General features: G+C 44.1%; 1 protein-coding gene across 1 annotated transcript in view; it reads right to left on the reverse strand.

Annotated features, from left to right (window-relative positions):
• piezo2b (piezo-type mechanosensitive ion channel component 2b) overlaps positions 1 to 21,835 on the reverse strand; it is a 285,749-nt gene that overhangs the window by 78,127 nt on the left and 185,787 nt on the right. Inside the window, exons 22-30 of the mRNA XM_082961036.1 lie at positions 18,514 to 18,714; positions 18,100 to 18,304; positions 16,279 to 16,380; positions 14,600 to 14,765; positions 9,005 to 9,248; positions 8,257 to 8,374; positions 7,870 to 8,032; positions 2,336 to 2,425; positions 357 to 550 (exon numbers count right to left, since the gene is read on the reverse strand). Coding sequence (XP_082817162.1) covers positions 357 to 550; positions 2,336 to 2,425; positions 7,870 to 8,032; positions 8,257 to 8,374; positions 9,005 to 9,248; positions 14,600 to 14,765; positions 16,279 to 16,380; positions 18,100 to 18,304; positions 18,514 to 18,714 — 1,483 coding nt within the window. The remainder of the gene's footprint in view (positions 1 to 356; positions 551 to 2,335; positions 2,426 to 7,869; positions 8,033 to 8,256; positions 8,375 to 9,004; positions 9,249 to 14,599; positions 14,766 to 16,278; positions 16,381 to 18,099; positions 18,305 to 18,513; positions 18,715 to 21,835) is intronic.

The raw sequence follows: 21,835 nt of genomic DNA on the forward strand, positions 1-21,835 counted from the left end.
TAAATTGGATTTCCATTGATTCTTTTTGTGTGATTTTGTTGTCAGCACATTCAACTATGTAAAGAAAAAAGTATTTAATAAGATTATTTCATTCATTCAGATCTAGGATGTGTTATTTTAGTGTCCGCTTAATTTTTTTGAGCAGTGTATATACCTTCATGATGCATTGTGACCAGAACATTGTTTTCAGTAATGATATAAATAATGATCGGGATTGTATGAAAATCGATTCCAGGGTTTCCTAAAGGTTCCATGAGAACTAACCAACACCCAGTCTATATTGATTAGCCATTCCACCTAGTTTTAACATCAGTACTCCTAGAGAGACGTTAAGAGCCTTCATCATGATACAGTACCATCATCCTCTTCCTCCTGCTCCTGGATGGGGTTCTCTCTGTCCCCTGACTCCTGAGGCTGGATGGGGTTCTCTCTGTACCCTGACTCCTGAGGCTGGATGGGGTTCTCTCTGTCCCCAGATTCCTGAGCCAGGCTCAACATCTTTTTCTTCCCACTCTTAAACTTCTCCTGGCGCTGTTTTATACGGTCCATCCTGAGAGGGAGAGAGACAGAGACAGAAAGATGATGAATGACAACACTCAGTTCTATCTATCAAGAGAAAGCAGACAAGGTTTCTCTCTCTTCTTCCATGTTTCTAGAACAATATTGAAAGAAAGCAAATACTATTTGGACTATTTGGCCTGTTAGAGGCTGTATAAGGGTTAGGTTAATAGATAAAGGTTTAAAGGTTAGGTTAATATATAAAGGCTTAAAGGTTAGGTTAACCTGTTAGGGCTAGGGGGCAGTATTGACACGGCCGGATAAAAAACGTACCCGATTAAATCTGGTTACTACTCCTGCCCAGTAACTAGAATATGCATATAATTATTGGCTTTGGATAGAAAACACCCTAACGTTTCTAAAACTGTTTGAATGGTGTCTGTGAGTATAACAGAACTCAAATGGCAGGCCAAAACCTGAGAAGATTCCATGCAGGAAGTGGCCTGTCTGACAAGTTGTGTTTCATCTTGGCTCTTTTTATTGAAGACTGAGGATCTTTGCTCTAACGTGACACTTCCTACGGCTCCCATAGGCTCTCACAGCCCGGGAAAAAGCTGAACGATATCGAGGCAGCCTCTGGCTGAAACACATTATCGCTTTTGGCAAGTGGCCGATCAGAGTACTATGGGCTTAGGCACGTGCCCGAGTCGACCGAATGCTTTATTTTCTTTCGTCTGTTTACCTAAACGCAGATTCCCGGTCGGAATATTATCACTTTTTTATGAGAAAAATGGCATAAAAATCTATTTTAAACAGCGGTTGACATGCTTCGAAGTACGGTAATGGAATATTTAGAAATTATTTGTCACGAATTGCGCCATGCTCGTCACCCTTATTTACCCTTTCGGATAGTGTCTTGAACGCACGAACAAAACGCCGCTGTTTGGATATAACTATGGATTATTTTGAACCAAACCAACATTTGTTTTTGAAGTAGAAGTCCTGGGACTGCATTCTGACGAAGACAGCAAAGGTAATAACATTTTTCTTATAGTAAATCTGACTTTGGTGAGTGCTAAACTTGCTGGGTGTCTAAATAGCTAGCCCGGTGATGCCGGGCTATTTACTGAGAATATTGCAAAATGTGCTTTCACCGAAAAGCTATTTTAAAATCGGACATATCGAGTGCATAGAGGAGTTCTGTATCTATAATTCTTAAAATAATTGTTATGCTTTTTGTGAATGTTTATCGTGAGTAATTTAGTAAATTCACCGGCAGTGTTCGGTGGGAATGCTAGTCACATGCTAATGTAAAAAGCTGGTTTTTGATATAAATATGAACTTGATTGAACAAAACATGCATGTATTGTATAACATAATGTCCTAGGGTTGTCATCTGATGAAGATAATCAAAGGTTAGTGCTGCATTTAGCTGTGGTTTGGGTTTATGTGACATTATATGCTAGCTTGAAAAATGGGTGTCTGATTATTTCTGGCTGGGTACTCTGCTGACATAATCTAATGTTTTGCTTTCGTTGTAAAGCCTTTTTGAAATCGGACAGTGTGGTTAGATTAACGAGAGTCTTGTCTTTAAAATGGTGTAAAATAGTCATATGTTTGAAAAATTGAAGTTTTTGCATTTTTGAGGTTTTTAAATAACGCGCCACGGGATTACACTGGCTGTTACGTAGGTGGGACGATTTGGTGCCACCTACCCTAGAGAGGTTAATATATAAAGGTTTAAAGGTTAGGTTAATATATAAAGGTTAAAGGGAAGGTTAATAGATAAAGGTTTTAAGGGAAGGTTCATATCAAGCAGACAGCTGTTGTGACTTACTGTCTCTTCAGCTGTTCCATAGACTTGTTCTCTTCCTCCAGTCTGGCTCTGACTGCCTTCACTATAGTAGCCTGGAACAATTCAGCCCCTCTGAAACACACACATACATCATCACATCACAGATACATTACCATATCACAGATACATCACAGATACATGATCACATCACAGGTACATTACCATATCATTGTAAAGGGGTGCGTAACTGGTGGCAGGGAAGTCAGACGCAGGGGAGCAGAACTAGGTAGTAGCCGGAGTAGTTTAATCCAAAAAACCAACGGCATAAAAATACAACAGAATATGGGTACAAAAAACCTGACACGCACCAGTAAACAAGTGCACAAGCACTTACAACAAACAATCCCACACAAAGACATGGGGGGGAACAGAGGGTTAAATATACAACAAAAAATGAGGGAAATGGAAACCAGCTGTGTAGGAAAACAAGACAAAACAAATGGAAAATGAAAAGTGGATCGACGATGGCTAGAAGACCGGTGACGCCGACCGCCGAACGCTGCCCGAACAAGGAAAGGAAATGACTTCGGTGGAAGTCGTGACAGTACCCCCCCCCCCTTGACACGCAGCTCCAGCAGCGCGCCGACACCGGCCTCGGGACGACCCGGAGAGCGAGGTGCAGGGCGATCCGGACGGAGACGGTGGAACTCCCGCAGCATTGAAGGGTCCAACACGTCCTCCACCGGAATCCAGCATCTCTCCTCCGGACCGTAACCCTCCCAGTCCACGAGGTACTGAAGGCCCCTCGCCCGATGTCTCGAATCCAGTATGGATCGAACAGAGTACGCCTGGGCCCCCTCGATGTCCAGAGGAACCTTCCGCACCTCAGACTCCTGGAACAGGCCAGCCACCACCGGCCTGAGGAGAGACACATGGAACGATGGGTTAATACGGTAATCGGGGGGAAGCTGTAACCTCTAACTCACCTCGTTCAGTCTCCTCAGGACTTTAAATGGCCCCACAAACCGCGGACCCAGCTTCCGGCAGGGCAGGCGGAGGGGCAGGTTTCAGGTCGAGATCCAGACCCGGTCCCTCGGTGTGAACACCGGGGCCTCACTGCAGTGACAGTCTGCGCTGGCTGTCTGGCGCAGCACGGTGCGCTGAAGGTGAACATGAGCAGCGTCCCATGTCTCCTCCGCACGCCGAAACCAGTGGCCTCGGTCTGACTCTGATGCCAAGGAGCCAGAACCGGCTGATACCCCAGTACGCACTGGAAGGGGGAGAGGTTAGTGGAGGAGTGGTGGAGCGAGTTCTGGGCCATCTCTGCCCAGGGCACGGTCTGGCAATAAGACCTCAGAAACTTACCCACATCCTGGTTAACTCTCTCCACTTGCCCGTTACTCTCGGGGTGAAAACCTGAGGTAAGGCTGATCGAGACCCCCAGACGTTCCATGAACGCCCTCCAGACCCTCGACATGAACTGGGGACTCCGATCAGACACTATATCAAGGGTCCCTGCAGGCCAACTCCCGACGGACGTCTTCGCGCAAACTGCAGCGATAGTGGTCGATCAGGGCCCTGTCGCTCCATCCCGCGCCGGCGGCCAGGGTCCGAAAGTCCATGGCAAACTCCTGGATGCTCCTCGTGCCCTGCCTCAGGTGGTAGAGACGTTCACCCGCCGCTCTACCCTCGGGCGGGTGGTCGAAGACTGCCCGGAAACGGCGGATGAAATCCTCAAAATGGTCCAGCGCCGCATCTCCTTCTCCCCACATGGCGTTGGCTCACTCCAGGGCTTTCGCTGAGAGGCACGAGACGAGGGCGAACACCCTCTCACGGCCCAAAGGAGCCGGGTGGATGGTTGCCAGGTAGAGCTCTAGCTGCAGTAGGAAACCCTGGCAGCGTGCAGCCGTTTTGTAGTACTCCCGGGGAAGAGCGAGACGAATCGCACTTGGACCGGGTGAAGGGGGGGCGAGTAGTGGAGACCCTGGTTGTGCTGGTGGAGGCGCTGGAGGAACTCCCTGTCTCTCCCAGCGGTCCATGGTTTGGACAACACGGTCCATGGCGGCGCTGAGATGGTGGATCATCGCCGCTTGCACCTGGATGCGCTCCTCGACCCCTATACCAGGGGCACCTACTCCTGCTGACTCCAAAAGTTGGTGTGGGATTCTGTAAAGGGGTACCTAACTGGTGGCAGGGAAGTCAGCCGCAGGATGGCAGAACTAGGTAGTAGCCGGAGCATTAACCTGTTGGGGATAGGGGGCAGTATTTGCACGGCCGGATAAAAAACGTACCCAATTTAATCTGGTTACTACTCCTGCCCAGTAACTAGAATATGCATATATATAATTAGTAGATTTGGATAGAAAACACTAAAGTTTCTAAAACTGTTTGAATGGTGTCTGTGAGTATAACAGAACTCATATGGCAGACCAAAACCTGAGAAGATTCCACGCAGGAAGTGGAAATCTGATTTGTGGAATCACCTTCTACACTTTGCCTTTGAAACACACCTTGAGTTAGGATTCATTGAGCACTTGCTAAGGCTTCCACTAGATGTCAACAGTCTTTACAAAGTGGTTTGAGTCTTCTATGGTAGAAACTGACTTTAAGAGAGGCTTGGAAAGTAGGTCATAGAGGGAGGGCCATTACTACTATGACGCGGACGCCCGTGGGTACCCTTTTGTTCCAAAACGTTTAGTAAGACAATGCAATCGTCCGCCTTGAATGTTATTGAAGCTCTGGCTGAAAAAGGCCCTAAAGATTTCTGTTATACAACGTTTGACATGTTTGAACGAATGTAAATATATATTTTTTGCACATTCGTGACGACAAGTCCAGCGCGCCTCGTACATTATGAGTAGCCTTCGGAACGTGCTAACAAGAAGGAGCTATTGGGACATAAATTATTAACTTTTTCGAACAAAACTACATTTGTTGTGAACCTGGGATTCCTGGAAGTGCCTTCTGATGAAGATAATCAAAGGTAAGGGAATATTTACAATAGTATATTTGATTTTAGATGGTTCCAAGATGGCGCTAACATGTATCGCCTATCCTATTTTTCTGAGCATATCACCTCGTTTATTGCAAAGTGTGATTTCCCAGTAAAGTTATTTTGAAATCTGGCAATTCGGTTGCATTCACGAGATGTTAATCTATAATTCTTTGAATGACAATATTACATTTTAACAATGTTTTCAAATAGTAATTTTGTAAATTGTAGCACTGGTTCACCGGAAGCATTTGAGGGAAAATATTTTCTGAACGTCACGCGCCGATGTAAAATGCTGTTTTTATATATAAATATGAACTTTATCGAACAAAAAATGCATGTATTGTGTAACATGATGTCCTAGGAGTGTCATCTGATGAAGATTGTCAAAGGTTAGTGCTGCATTTAGCTGTGTTTTGGGTATTTGTGATGCATGCTAGTTGCTTTGAAAATAGCAGTGTGATTTTTTTGGCAGGGTACTCTCCTAACATAATCTAATGTTTTGCTTTTGCTGTAAAGCCTTTTTGAAATCGGACAACGTGGTTCGATTCAGGAGAGGTGTATCTATAAAATGGTGTAAAATAGTCATATGTTTGAGAAATTGAAGTTATAGCATTTATGAGGTATTTGTATTTCACGCGACGCGATTCCACTGACTGTTGACTAGGGTTGGGACGCAGGTTAAATAAAAAAAAACAACGGCATAAAAATACAACAGAATATGGGTATAAAAAAACCAACGCGCACCAGTAAGCATGTGCACAAGCACTTACAACAAACAATCTCACACAAAGACATGGGGGGAACAGAGGGTTAAATACACAACAAATAATGAGGGAAATGGAAACCAGGTGTGTAGGAAAACAAGACAAAACAAATGGAAAATGAAAAGTGGATCGACGATGGCTAGAAGACCGGTGATGCCGACCGCTGAACGCTGCCCGAACAAGGAGAGGAAACGACTTCGGTGGAAGTCGTGACAATCACAGATACATGATCACATCACAGATACACGATTACATCACAGATACTGTACATTACCATATCACAGATACGTTATCATCACAATGTATTGTACTACAGCGGAGTGAGAACAGTTGCAAAGAGTTTGCTGGTGCAATGGAGGTCTTTGGAACCACGCTGGTGCGATGAGTAACCTGGTGCGATGAGTAACCTGGTGCGATGAGTAACCTGGTGCGATGAGTAACCTGGTGGGATGAGTAACCTGGTGGGATGAGTAACCTGGTGCGATGAGTAACCTGGTGCATTGAGTAACCTGGTGCATTGAGTAACCTGGTGCGATGAGTAACCTGGTGCGATTAGTAACCTGGTGCATTGAGTAACCTGGTGCATTGAGTAACCTGGTGCGATGAGTAACCTGGTGCATTGAGTAACCTGGTGCGATGAGTAACCTGGTGCATTGAGTAACCTGGTGCATTGAGTAACCTGGTGCATTGAGTAACCTGGTGCGATGAGTAACCTGGTGCATTGAGTAACCTGGTGCATTGAGTAACCTGGTGCGATGAGTAACCTGGTGCGATGAGTAACCTGGTGCGATGAGTAACCTGGTGCGATGAGTAACCTGGTGCATCGAGTAACCTGGTGCGATGAGTAACCTGGTGCATTGAGTAACCTGGTGCGTTGAGTAACCTGGTGCGATGAGTAACCTGGTGCATTGAGTAACCTGGTGCAATGAGTAACCTGGTGCGATGAGTAACCTGGTGCATTGAGTAACCTGGTGCATTGAGTAACCTGGTGCATTGAGTAACCTGGTGCGATGAGTAACCTGGTGCGATGAGTAACCTGGTGCGATGAGTAACCTGGTGCGTTGAGTAACCTGGTGTGATGAGTAACCTGGTGCGTTGAGTAACCTGGTGCGATGAGTAACCTGGTGTGATGAGTAACCTGGTGCGATGAGTAACCTGGTGTGATGAGTAACCTGGTGTGATGAGTAATCTTGCCTGAGACCAAAAGACTTGAGTTAGCTCCCCAACCTAATGCCTAGTCTTTAGCTCAGTTCTCTGCTGCCAGTGACTGGAACGAATTGCAAAAATCGCTGAAACTGGAGACTTTTATTTCCCTCACCAACTTTAAACATCAGCTATCTGAGCAGCTAACCGATCGCTGCAGCTGTACATAGTCCATCTTTAAACAGCCCACCCAATCTACCTACCTCATCCCCATACTGTTTTTATTTACTTTTCTGCTCTTTTGCACACCAGTATCTCTACTTGCACATCATCATCTGCTCATCTGTCACTCCAGTGTTAATTTGCTAAATTGTAATTCTTCGCTACTATGGCCTATTTATTGCCTTACCTCCTCATGCATTTTGCACACACTGTATATAGACTTTCTTTTTTTCCTACTGTGTCATTGACTTGTTTTGTGTTATTGGCTTGTTTATTGTTTATCCCATGTGTAACTCTGTGTTGTTGTCTGTGTCACACTGCTTTTGCTTTATCTTGGCCAGGTCGCAGTTGTAAATGAGAACTTGTTCTCAACTAGCCTACCTGGTTAAATAAAGGTGAAAAAAAAAAAAATTTAAGGGACCTGGGGTTTGGAACCCCAGTTGTGTGTATACCTGGAGGCCAGTATCTGTGAGGCCCTGATGTCAGCCACCACATGCAAGAAGTAGTAACTCATGAAGACGCGTCTCTGCAACAGCAGGAAGGCAAAACAAATACTGTCCCAGATGATCCCAGCCTCGTCGCTGGGCAGATCACACTTCTTACCACCGTCCCCAGCTAGTGAGGAGACACACGCACACGCGTACACACACGTGCACACGCAGACACACACACACACACACACACACACACACACACACACACACAACACCTTTAGTTGTATAATTTCTACATTTAATCTCCTTCATAAAACACATACATATTTCATTGAATTTTAACTGTTGAATGTCACTAAACTTCATGACATTATTAAGTGATCCGTCATTCAGTAAGAGACTTACGTGTGACGTCTCTGTTAATGATGACCTTATACTCCTTGATGGTGCAGGCCAGGCTGAGGAGCTGGATCAGCCAACAGTTGTTCACCACCAGGACATTGATGTAGCCACAGGCCAGGATCTGATCACAACACAGAGACGAAGAATTAAATATACAGGCTGGCAGAAAAGTTTAAAAAAGGACTCAGGGTGAATCAGATCTAAAGGGGGTGAATCAGATCTACAGGGGGTGAATCAGATCTACAGGGGGTGAATCAGATCTACAGGGGGTGAATCAGATCTACAGGGGGTGAATCAGATCTACAGGGGGTGAATCAGATCTACAGGGGATGAATCAGATCTACAGGGGGTGAATCAGATCTACAGGGGGTGAATCAGATCTACAGGGGGAATCAGATCTACAGGGGGAATCAGATCTACAGGGTGAATCAAATCTACAGGGTGAATCAAATCTACAGGGTGAATCAAATCTACAGGGTGAATCAGATCTACAGGGTGAATCAGATACAGGGTGAATCAAATCTACAGGGTGAATCAGATACAGGGTGAATCAGATACAGGGTGAATCAGATACAGGGGGTGAATCAGACCTACAGGGTGAATCAGATCAAACACCAGATGGAAGGGCCCCTTTATGTAATATGACTTTGCTTATGATTGTAAAGCATCTACAGTATGTAGTGTTAATGAACACTTAAGAATGCTATATAAACTGCTCATATAAGCTGCTCATAACCATGGTCCTACTCACAGACAGGATGTTCTTCATGGTGATCACAAACACGTTATAGGCGATCAGGAAGTCCCAGTAGTGTAGGATCTTTTTGATTGGCTTGAGCAGCAGCTCCCCGCCGAACAGCAGGAAGTAGAAACATCCCACCAGATAGCCCAAACAGAAGAGGCTGATACGCGTGGTGCCGGTGATGAAGATGATGGTGAGGACGAACCAGAAGAGGTAGCTAAACATGATGACCTTCAGCATGTCCAGGTAGGATCTGGTAAAAGAACCGGAGAGAAGGGGGGAAAAAGAGAGACAAGAGCCAGGTTCAATGTGTTCAATGTGTTCAATATGTCCATCATGTTCAATCTGTCCAACGTGTTCAATGTATCCATCGTGTTCAATCTGTCCAACGTGTTCAATGTATCCATCGTGTTCAATCTGTCCAACGTGTTCAATGTATTCAATCTGTCAAACGTGTTCAATCTGTCCAACGTGTTCAATCTGTCCAACGTGTTCAATGTGTTTAATGTGTCCGACGTGTCCGACGTGTCCGACGTGTTCAATGTGTTTAATGTGTCCAATGTGTCCAACGTGTCCAACGTGTCCAACGTGTCCAACGTGTTCAATGTGTTTAGTGTTCAATTTGTAAGTCGCTCTGGATAAGAGCGTCTGCTAAATGACTTAAATGTAAATGTAAATGTTTAATGTGTCCAACGTGTCCAACGTGTTCAATGTGTTTAATGTGTCCGACGTGTCCGACGTGTCCAACGTGTCCAACGTGTTCAATCTGTCCAACGTGTTCAATCTGTCCAACGTGTTCAATGTGTTTAATGTGTCCAACGTGTCCAACGTGTCCAACGTGTTCAACGTGTTCAACGTGTTTAATGTGTCCAACGTGTTCAATGTGTTTAATGTGTCCGACGTGTCCGACGTGTCCAACGTGTCCAACGTGTTCAATCTGTCCAACGTGTTCAATCTGTCCAACGTGTTCAATGTGTTTAATGTGTTTAATGTGTCCAACGTGTCCAACGTGTCCAACGTGTTTAACGTGTTTAACGTGTTTAACGTGTTTAACGTGTTCAACGTGTTTAACGTGTTTAACGTGTTTAACGTGTTCAACGTGTTCAACGTGTTTAACGTGTTTAACGTGTTTAACGTGTCCAACGTGTTAATGTGTTCAATGTGTCCAATGTTATGTAGTTCTGTCCTTGAGCTGTTCTTGTCTATTGATGTTCTGTATTAGGTCATTCTGTATTCTGTTTCATGTTTTGTGTGGACCCCAGGAAGAGTAACTGCTGCTTTTGCAACAGCTATTGGGAGTTCCTAATAAAATAGCAAATACCAAAATGTGTCCAACGTGTCCAACGTGTCCAACGTGTTTAACGTGTTCAACGTGTTCAACGTGTCCAACGTGTCCAACGTGTTCAACGTGTCCAACGTGTTCAACGTGTTCAACGTGTTCAACGTGTCCAACGTGTTCAACGTGTCCAACGTGTTCATCGTGTTTAATGTGTTCATCGTGTTTAATGTGTTCATCATGTTCAACGTGTTTAATGTGTTCATCTTGTTCATCGTGTTCATCGTGTTTAATGTGTTCATCGTGTTCCAGGTGTTTAATGTGTTCATCGCGTTCATCATGTTCATCGTGTTTAATGTGTTCATCGTGTTCCAGGTGTTTAATGTGTTCATCGCGTTCATCATGTTCATCGTGTTTAATGTGTTCATCGTGTTCATCGTGTTCATCGTGTTCAACGTGTTCATCGTGTTTAATGTGTTCATCGTGTTCATCGTGTTTAATGTGTTCATCGTGTTTAATGTGTTCATCATGTTCAACGTGTTTAATGTGTTCATCGTGTTCATCGTGTTTAATGTGTTCATCGTGTTCAACGTGTTTAATGTGTTCATCGTGTTCATCGTGTTTAATGTGTTCATCGTGTTTAATGTGTTCATCGTGTCTAACGTGTTCATCGTGTTCAACGTGTTTAACGTGTTCATCGTGTTTAATGTGTTCATCGTGTCTAACGTGTTCATCGTGTTCAACGTGTTTAACGTGTTCATCGTGTTCATCGTGTTCATCGTGTTTAATGTGTTCAACGTGTTTAACGTGTTCATCGTGTTCATCGTGTTTAATGTGTTCATCGTGTTCAACGTGTTCATCGTGTTTAATGTGTTCATCGTGTTCAACGTGTTCAACGTGTTTAACGTGTTCATCGTGTTCATCGTGTTTAATGTGTTTAATGTGTTCATCGTGTTTAATGTGTTTAATGTGTTTAATGTGTTTAATGTGTTCAATGTGTTTAATGTGTTCAATGTGGTTAATGTGTTCATCATGTTCAATGTAATCAATGTGTTTAATGTGTTCAATGTGTTCAATGTGTTCATCGTGTTCATCGTGTTCAATGTGTTCAATGTGTTTAATGTGTTTAATGTGTTTAATGTGTTCAATGTGTTCAATGTGTTTAATGTGTTTAATGTGTTCAATGTGTCCAATGTGTTCAAGTCTTTAGCTCAGTGTAATGCACAGACCCAGGTTCAAACCTCATCCCCTTTTCCCTGACCACTTTACCTAAATGGGAAAACCCTTTGTCTGTAATCATATAAGATATATCTTTAGGTCATTGAGCTACAGTAGGAAAAAGCATCATGTTGAGTGCACAGGAAAAATCTAAACAATGTTTGTGGTTGTTCTGTAATATAATCTGTAAATACATCCATCAATCCCATAATTAACTAGATCAATAACGGTGAGGCTTACAGTAAGAGTCTGATTGTGATCGATTAATACATAGAAATTACGGTTGATAATATAATATATGGAGTTGACAGGTATGTACTCTACTGAGAGAGAGAGAGAGAGAGAGAGAGAGAGAGAGAGGAGAGAGAGAGAGAGAGAGAGAGAGAGAGAGAGGGCCATGTGATAACTCTATCCATGTCTATCAGTACAGGTATGTACTCTACTGAGAGAGAGAGAGAGAGAGAGAGAGAGAGAGAAAGAGAGAGAGGTCCATGTGATAACTCGATCCTGTTCAGGTATGTACTCTACTGTAAGGTATATGAGAGAGAGAGTGTATAGTACTAAAGTACAGTATGCTAAAAGCATGTTGTATAAAAGGAACTAAACTCAACTATACTGAACAAAAATCTAAATGCAACATGCAACAATTTCAAAGATTTCACTGACTTACAGTTCATGTAAGGAAATCAGTCAATTGAAATAAATAAATTAAGCCCTAATCTATGGATTTCACATGACTGGGCAGGGGAACAGCCATGGGTGGGCCTGGTAGGAGCCAGGCCCTGTCAATCAGAATGATGTTTTTTCCCACAAAAGGGCTTTATTCCAGACAGAAATACTCCTCAGTTTCATCAGCTGTCCGGGTGGCTGGTCTCAGACAATCCCTCAGGTTAAGAAGTGGAGGTCCTGGGCTGGCATGGTTACACGTGGCCGGTTGGACGCAATACCAAATTCTCTAAAATGACATTTTTTGGGGGTTGTTTTTAACCTTTATTTAACTAGGCAAGTCAGTTAAGTAGAAATTCTTATTTTCAATAACAGCCTAGGAACAGTGGGTTAACTGCCTTGTTCAGGGGCAGAACGACAGATTTGTACCTTGTCAGCTCGGGGATTTGTTCTTGCAACCTTTTGGTTACTAGTCCAACGCTCTAACAACTAGGCTACGCTGCCGCCCCGTTTGAGGTGGCGGCTTATGGTAGAGAACTGAACATTCACTTCTCTGGCAACAGTTCTGGTGGACATTCATGCAGTCAGCATGCCAATTGCACGCTCCCTCAAAACTTGAGACATCTGTGGCATTGTGTTGTGTGACAAAATTGCACATTTTAGAGTGGCCTTTTATTGTCCCCAGCACAAGGTGCACTTGTGTTATGATCATGCTGTTTAATCAGTTTCTTGATATGCCACACCTGTCAGATGGATAGATTATCTTGACAAAGGACAAACGCTCACTAACAGGGATGTAAACAAATTTGTGCACATTTGAGAGAAATTAGCTTTTTGTGCGCATGACAAATTGCTGGTTTCTTTTATTTTAGCTCATGAAACATGGGACCAACACTTTACATTTTGCGTTTATATTTTTTTGTTCAGTGTATCTGCAACCCAAATGGCACTCTAGTCCCCATTTGCAACTGAGTAGATGCATAGATAGATGCATAGATAGATGCATAGATGCATAGATAGATGCATAGATGATAGATAGATAAACAGACGACTGGATGGATGGATAGATGGATAGATGAGTGTGGTCCTCCATCAAACTCAATCACATCAAGAAAGGAAAAAAATAATGTACTTTTCCATACATTGAAAGCTATTATTAAGTTAGACAATGTACCAGACTAAAGAGTCTGAGTTGAAGAGAGAGAGAGAGAGAGGGAGACAGAGAGAGACAGAGAGAGAGAGAGAGAGAGAGAGAGAGAGAGAGAGAGAGAGAGAGAGAGAAAGAGAGACAGAAAGAGAGATAGAAAGAGAGAGAGAGACAGAGAGAGATAGAGACAGAGAGACAGAGAGATAGAGAGACAGAGAGACAGAGATAGAGAGAGAGAGAGAGAGATAGAGAGAGAGACAAAGCGAGAGAGAGAGAGACAGAAAGAGAGAGAGCCGGAGTGACAGACACTGATTGGACAGAGTGTTTTGTGGATTATGGATTTCTCTCTACCTCCATATCCGTAATGTGATACGTGGAAAAACCAGTGAATAAGTGCCGGGGAAGAAGGATTGAGGGGATCGAGTCCCAAATTGCAATATATCCCCTACATAGTGCACTACTTTTGACAAGAGCCCAAAGGTTGTGCACTATATAGGGAATAGGGTGGCATTTGGGCTGCAGATACAGCAGGGTGGTATAAAGATGTGTGTTCTCTTCACTACTGCTGTTGATGGACACGGAGTGCCATAATGAAACAGTTCTCCACTCTGAGCATCGAAACGGTGGAATGTTAGATCGATGAGAACAAACAGCAACAGGATGGCCTCTTTCCCCCTTTTCCCCCTCTCTATCCTCATCTGTCTACCCCATCTCCCTTTCTCACTTGCTGACCCGTGCAATCAAGGTGAGAGCATCTGGTTGCTACTTCAGTAGTCCACTAAAGGCTTGTTACCTTTTAGAAACAGACAGTAACTAGACATATTGTATGTATGGGTCTGCTGTTTCCAATGATATAGGTCTATCTACCTGCAGTGTATGAAGTCGGTCTATCTACCTGCAGTGTATGAAGTCGGTCTATCTACCTGCAGTGTATGAAGTCGGTCTATCTACCTGCAGTGTATGAAGTCGGTCTATCTACCTGCAGTGTATGAAGTCGGTCTATCTACCTGCAGTGTATGAAGTCGGTCTATTTACCTCTGCAGTGTATGAAGTCGGTCTATTTACCTCTGCAGTGTATGAAGTCGGTCTATTTACCTCTGCAGTGTATGAAGTCGGTCTATTTACCTCTGCAGTGTATGAAGTCGGTCTATTTACCTCTGCAGTGTATGAAGTCGGTCTATCTACCTGAAGTGTATGAAGTCGGTCTATCTACCTGCAGTGCATGAAGTCGGTCTATCTACCTGCAATGTATGAAGTCGGTCTATCTACCTGCAGTGTATGAAGTCGGTCTATTTACCTGCAGTGTATGAAGTCGGGGACAGGGTTGTGAACGCTGAAGGAGGCCGCGTCTAGGTCTCGACAGATCTCCACGTTGTCTCCGGCCATGAGACGGACAGCTGCCTTGTTCTCCTCATCAAATATACTCCTCTGGAGCGAGGCGCAGAGGAGGAGCATGAAGTCATCTAGAGAGGAGAGGAAGAGAGGAGGAGGAGAGAGGAGGAGAGGAGGTAGGAAGGAGAGAACTTAGAAAAGCAGATTTTAGCTTCATATCGAGCTAGTATTTAACTAAAAATGTAGATTGATATAGATAGGCAATATAATCAATTCTATCCAACCCTGTCCATACCGATCCCATTATATCCAACCCTGTCCATACCGATCCTATTATATCCAACCCTGTCCATACCGATCCCTTTATATCCAACCCTGTCCATACCGATCCCATTATATCCAACCCTGTCCATACCGGTCCCATTATATCCAACCTTGTCCATACCGGTCCCATTATATCCAACCCTGTCCATACCGATCCCATTATATCCAACCCTGTCCTTACTGATCCCATTATATCCAACCCTGTCCATACCGGTCCCATTATATCCAACCCTGTCCATACCGGTCCCATTATATCCAACCCTGTCCATACCGATCCCATTATATCAACCCTGTCCATACCGATCCCATTATATCCAACCCTGTCCATACCGATCCCATTATATCAACCCTGTCCATACCGATCCCATTATATCCAACCCTGTCCATACCGATCCCTTTATATCCAACCCTGTCCATACCGATCCCATTATATCCAACCCTGTCCATCCTGATCCCTTTATATCCAACCCTGTCCATACCGATCCCATTATATCCAACCCTGTCCATACCGGTCCCATTATATCCAACCCTGTCCATACCGATCCCATTATATCAACCCTGTCCATACCGATCCCATTATATCCAACCCTGTCCATACCGATCCCATTATATCAACCCTGTCCATACCGATCCCTTTATATCCAACCCTGTCCATACCGATCCCTTTATATCCAACCCTGTCCATACCGATCCCATTATATCCAACCCTGTCCATACCGATCCCTTTATATCCAACCCTGTCCATACCGATCCCATTATATCCAACCCTGTCCATACCGGTCCCATTATATCCAACCCTGTCCATACCGATCCCATTATATCAACCCTGTCCATACCGATCCCATTATATCCAACCCTGTCCATACCGATCCCATTATATCAACCCTGTCCATACCGATCCCATTATATCCAACCCTGTCCATACCGATCCCTTTATATCCAACCCTGTCCATACTGATCCCTTTATATCCAACCCTGTCCATACCGGTCCCATTATATCCAACCCTGTCCATACCGATCCCATTATATCAACCCTGTCCATACCGATCCCTTTATATCCAACCCTGTCCATACCGATCCCATTATATCCAACCCTGTCCATACCGATCCCATTATATCAACCCTGTCCATACCGATCCCATTATATCCAACCCTGTCCATACCGATCCCTTTATATCCAACCCTGTCCATACCGATCCCATTATATCCAACCCTGTCCATACCGATCCCTTTATATCCAACCCTGTCCATACCGATCCCATTATATTAACTCTGTCCATACCGGTCCTTGACAGTCCAACAGAACAATATGATACATACAGACAAGAAAGATCGGGTTGGGGTTGGTGTGGAAGTCAGGGAAATATAGCCACTTGATGACGTTGGAGTCCATTGCAGAGTTAGGGAACCGCCATGGGTAGTCTGAAGGGATAGAGAGCAACAAAATAAATATATCATTATATATAATAATAATATAATAATATATTAAAATGTAAGAAAATCACATACATTTCACACACTTAAACAAGATAAAGGAAACCGCACACTGCTCTTGATAGTATCACTGATATTTAATAAGCTTTACGTATTGGCCTCACGGCCTTCGACAGAGCTTTTTCACACACTTAAACAAGCAAATACATGTAAACTCTATAATGCAATAAACACCATATATATATATATATATATATATATATATATATATATACACAGCAGTATGTGGACACCCCTTGAAATTAGTGGATTCGGGCTTTTCCAGCCACATCCATTGCTGATAGGTGTATAAAATCGAGCACACAGACATAGACAAACATTTGCAGTAGAATGGCCCGTACTGAAGAGCTCAGTGACTTTCAACGTGGCACCGTCATAGGATGCCACCTTTCCAACAGTCAGTTCATCAAATTTCTGCCCTGCTAGAGCTGCCCCAGTCAACTGTAAGTGCTGTTATTGTAAAGTGGAAACATCTAAGAGCAACAACGGCTCAGCCTGCAAAGTGGTAGACCACACAAGCTCACAGTACGGGATCGCCGAGTGCTGAAGCACGTAAAAATCGTCTGTCCTCGGTTGCTCAATACCGAGTTCCAAACTGCCTCTGGAAGCAACATCAGCACAAGAAATGTTCATCTGGAGCTTCATGAAATGGGTTTCCATGGCCGAGCAGCCGCACACAAGCCTAAGATCACCATGCACAATGCCAAGCGTCAGCTGGAGTGATGTAAAGCTCGCCACCACTGGACTCTGGAAACACGTTCTCTGGAGTGATGAATCCCTCTTCACCATCTGGCAGTCCGATGGACGAATCTGGGTTTGGCAGATGCCAGGAGAACGCTACCTGCCCCAATGCATAGAGCCAAGTGTAAAGTTTAGCCAGTTAAAGTCTACCTGGTGGCAGGTAGCCTAGTGGTTAGAGTGTTAGACTAGTAACCAAAAGGTTGCAAGATTGAATCCCTGAGCTGACAAGGTAAAAAATCTGTTGTTCTGCCCCTGAAGAAGGCAGTTCACCCACTGTTCCTAGGCTGTCATTTAAAATAAGAATTTGCTCTTAACTGACTTGCTTAGTTAAATGAAGGTAAAATAAAAAAAGTTTGGTGGAGGAGGAATAATGGTCTGGGGATGTTTTTCATGGTTCGGGTCCCTTAGTTCCAGTGAAGGAAAATCTTAACGCTACAGCATACAATTACATTCTAGACGATTCTATGCTTCCAACATTTTGGCAGCAGTTTTGGGAAAGCTCTTTCCTGTTTCAGCATGACAATGCCCCCATGCACAAAGCAAGGTCCATACAGAAATGGTTTGTCGAAATCATTGTGGAAGATCTTGAATGGCCTGCACAGAGCCCTGACCTCAACCCCATCAAACACCTTTGGGATGAATTGGAACGCCGACTGCAAGCCAGGCCTAATCGCCCAACATCAGTGCCCGACCTCACTAATGCTCTTGTGGCTGAATGTAAGCAAGTCCCTGCAGCAATGTTCCAACATCTAGTGGAAAGCCTTCCCAGAAGAGTGGAGGCTGTTAAAGCAGCAAAGGGAGAACTAACTCCAATGAGATGTTCTACGAGCATGTGTACACATATTTTTGGTCATGTTGTGTACATACACAGACACACACACACACACACCCCACATACACACCTACCTTTGCAAGCTGCAGGTGGTATCCCGATGCACACAAAGTACTGCCAGGTTAGAATACAGGCCTGGAAACAACAGTATTTAGGCCAGATCTCAGCTATAGCTTTCCTCCTCCGTCTATACATCACGGCTATCAGAGAGAAGGCATGCAGCATAGCATAGAAGTCCATACGCTGGCCAATCACATTCACTGCCAGTAGGAAGCACGTCTAGAACAGGGAGAGAAAGAGGTAGAGAGAGAAGTTTAGCCCAAATGATCTCTCTGAATATAATGGTTTCTACCTACCACCAAACCAAGTGATCTCTCTGAATATAATAGTTTCTACCTACCACCAAACCAAATGATCTCTCTGAATATAATAGTTTCTACCTACCACCAAACCAAATGATCTCTCTGAATATAATCGTTTCTACCTACCTCCAGCCCGAACTTGTAGAAGAAGTAGTTGATGAAGTACTTGGCACAGTTGACGATGCCGTTGTCGAGGTGTTGCCGCGTGATGTCATGGAAGATGATGCGAGCGGCTGGCGCGGTGAGCTTGTTCCTCAGTCTGTAGTACTGCTGGTGACGGTAGATGGTCACCTCAAACGCCAGCATGGCCAACATCAAGAGGTTGTTCTGGAGGAGGAGGCGAGGAAGGAACAGTGAAGCAACAGAATAGATCTTTGATGTAAATTTCAAATAAATTCTTTGTTATTTTTGCAGTACTGACTTGATAGAGGTAGATGTGTAGTATAGCCCTGACTCAGAGACTGGTCCTTCAGAGACTGGTCCTTCTAGCCCTGACTCAGAGACTGGTCCTTCTAGCCCTGACTCAGAGGCGGGTCCTTCTAGCCCTGACTCAGAGACTGGTCCTTCTAGCCCTGACTCAGAGACTGGTCCTTCTAGCCCTGACTCAGAGACTGGTCCTTCTAGCCCTGACTCAGAGGCGGGTCCTTCTAGCCCTGACTCAGAGGCGGGTCCTTCTAGCCCTGACTCAGAGGCGGGTCCTTCTAGCCCTGACTCAGAGACGGGTCCAGCTAGCCCTGACTCAGAGACTGGTCCTTCTAGCCCTGACTCAGAGACTGGTCCTTCTAGCCCTGACTCAGAGACTGGTCCTTCTAGCCCTGACTCAGAGACTGGTCCTTCTAGCCCTGACTCAGAGACTGGTCCTTCTAGCCCTGACTCAGAGACTGGTCCTTCTAGCCCTGACTCAGAGGCTGGTCCTTACAGACAGATAATCAAAGGTGAGTCTCTCCCAATGTCCTGGGTTCCGAGATTTACAGTGAGGGAAAAAAAGTATTTGATCCCATGCTGATTTTGTACGTTTGCCCACTGACAAAGAAATGATCAGTCTATAATTTTAATGGTAGGTTTATTTGAACAGTGGGAGACAGAATAACAACAACAAAAAAATCCAGAAAAACGCATGTCAAAAATGTTATAAAATGATTTGCATTTTAACCTGTTATGGATAGGGGGCAGTATTTTCACGGCCGGATAAAAAACATACCCAATTTAATCTGATTATTACTCCTGCCCAGAAACTAGAATATGCATATAATTATTAGCTTTGGATAGAAAACACTCCAAAGTTTCTAAAACTGTTTGAATGGTGTCTGTGAGTATAACAGAACTCATATGGCAGGCAAAAACCTGAGAAGATTCCTTACAGGAAGCGCCCTCTCTGACCATTTCTTGGCCTTCTACACTCTCTTTATTGAAAACTGAGGATCTCTGCTGTAACGTGACACTTCATACGGCTCCCATAGGCTCTCAGAAGGCGGCAAAACGCTGAATGATGTCTTTGCAGGTCCTGGCTGAAAAACAATAGCGCATTTGGATAGTGGTCGATCAGAGAACAGAGACTGGAGGCGCATGCACCAACCAACCAACCAACCAACCCACCAACCCATCAACCAAACAACCATTCCACTCCAATGTACTCACATCCTACCTTACCTTTGTCTGTACACTATGCCTTGAACCTATGCTATCGTGCCCAGAAACCTGCTCCTTTTACTCTCTGTTCTGAACGTGCTAGACGGCCAGTTCGTATAGCCTTTAGCCGTACCCTAATCCTACTTCTCCTCTGTACCTCTGGTGATGTAGAGGTTAATCCAGGTCCTGCAGTGCCTAGCTCCACTCCGACTCCCCAGGTGCTCTCATTTGTGTAACCGTAAAAGCCTGTTGTCCAGAACTCTGGCACTCTCTATGGGTGTGCCACAGGGTTCAATTCTCGGGCCGACTCTCTTCTCTGTATACATCGATGATGTTGCTCTTGCTGCTGGTGATTCTCTGATCCACCTCTACGCAGACAACACCATTCTGTGTACTTCTGGCCCCTCTTTGGACACTGTGTTAACTAACCTTCAGTCGAGCTTCAATGCCATACAACTCTCCTTCCGTGGCCTCCAACTGCTCTTAAACGCAAGTAAAACTAAATGCATGCTATTCAATCGATCACTGCCTGCACCTGCTCGCCCGTCCAGCATCACTACCCTTTGGATAGAAAACACTCCAAAGTTTCTAAAACTGTTTGAATGGTGTCTGTGAGTATAACAGAACTCATATGGCAGGCAAAAACCTGAGAAGATTCCTTACAGGAAGCGCCCTCTCTGACCATTTCTTGGCCTTCTACACTCTCTTTATTGAAAACTGAGGATCTCTGCTGTAACGTGACACTTCATACGGCTCCCATAGGCTCTCAGAAGGCGGCAAAACGCTGAATGATGTCTTTGCAGGTCCTGGCTGAAAAACAATAGCGCATTTGGATAGTGGTCGATCAGAGAACAGAGACTGGAGGCGCATGCACGAGGCGACACCATGTTTTATTCTTTCGTCTTTGAACGAAAACAACGACTCCCGGTCGGAATATTATCGCTTTTTTACGAGAAAAATCGTATAAAAATTGATTTTAAACAGCGGTTGACATGCTTCGAAGTACGGTAATGGAATATTTAGAATTTTTTTGTCACGAAACGTGTCGGGCGCGTAACCCTTCGTCACCCTTCGGATAGTGTCTTGAACGCACGAACAAAACGCCACTATTTGGATATAACTATGGATTATTTGGAACCAAACCAACATTTGTTATTGAAGTAGAAGTCCCGGGAGTGCATTCTGACGAAGAACAGCAAAGGTAATAACATTTTTCTTATAGTAAATCTCAGTTTGGTGAGGGTCAAACTTGGTGTGTGTCAAAATAGCTAGCCTGTGATGGCGAGCTATCTACTCAGAATATTGCAAAATGTGCTTTCACCGAAAAGCTATTTTAAAATCGGACACCTCGATTGCATAAAGGAGTTCTGTATCTATAATTCTTTAAATAATTGTTATGTTTTTTGTGAACGTTTATCGTGAGTAATTTAGTAAATTCACCGGAAGTGTTCGGTGGGAATGCTAGTTCTGAACGTCACATGCTAATGTAAAAAGCTGGTTTTTGATATAAATATGAACTTGATTGAACAAAACATGCATGTATTGTATAACATAATGTCCTAGGCGTGTTATCTGATGAAGATCATCAAAGGTTAGTGCTGCATTTAGCTGTAGTTCTGTTTTTTGTGACATTATATGCTAGCTTGAAAAATGGGTGTCTGATTATTTCTGGCTGGGTACTCTGCTGACATAATCTAATGTTTTGCTTTCGCTGTAAAGCCTTTTTGAAATCGGACAGTGTGGTTAGATAAAGGAGAGTCTTGTCTTTAAAATGGTGTAAAATAGTAATATGTTTGAAAAATGGAAGTTTTGGGATTTT

Source organism: Salmo salar, chromosome 14 (assembly GCF_965601325.2).
Source record: "Salmo salar chromosome 14, fSalSal1, whole genome shotgun sequence".
Taxonomy (NCBI): Eukaryota; Metazoa; Chordata; class Actinopteri; order Salmoniformes; family Salmonidae; genus Salmo; species Salmo salar.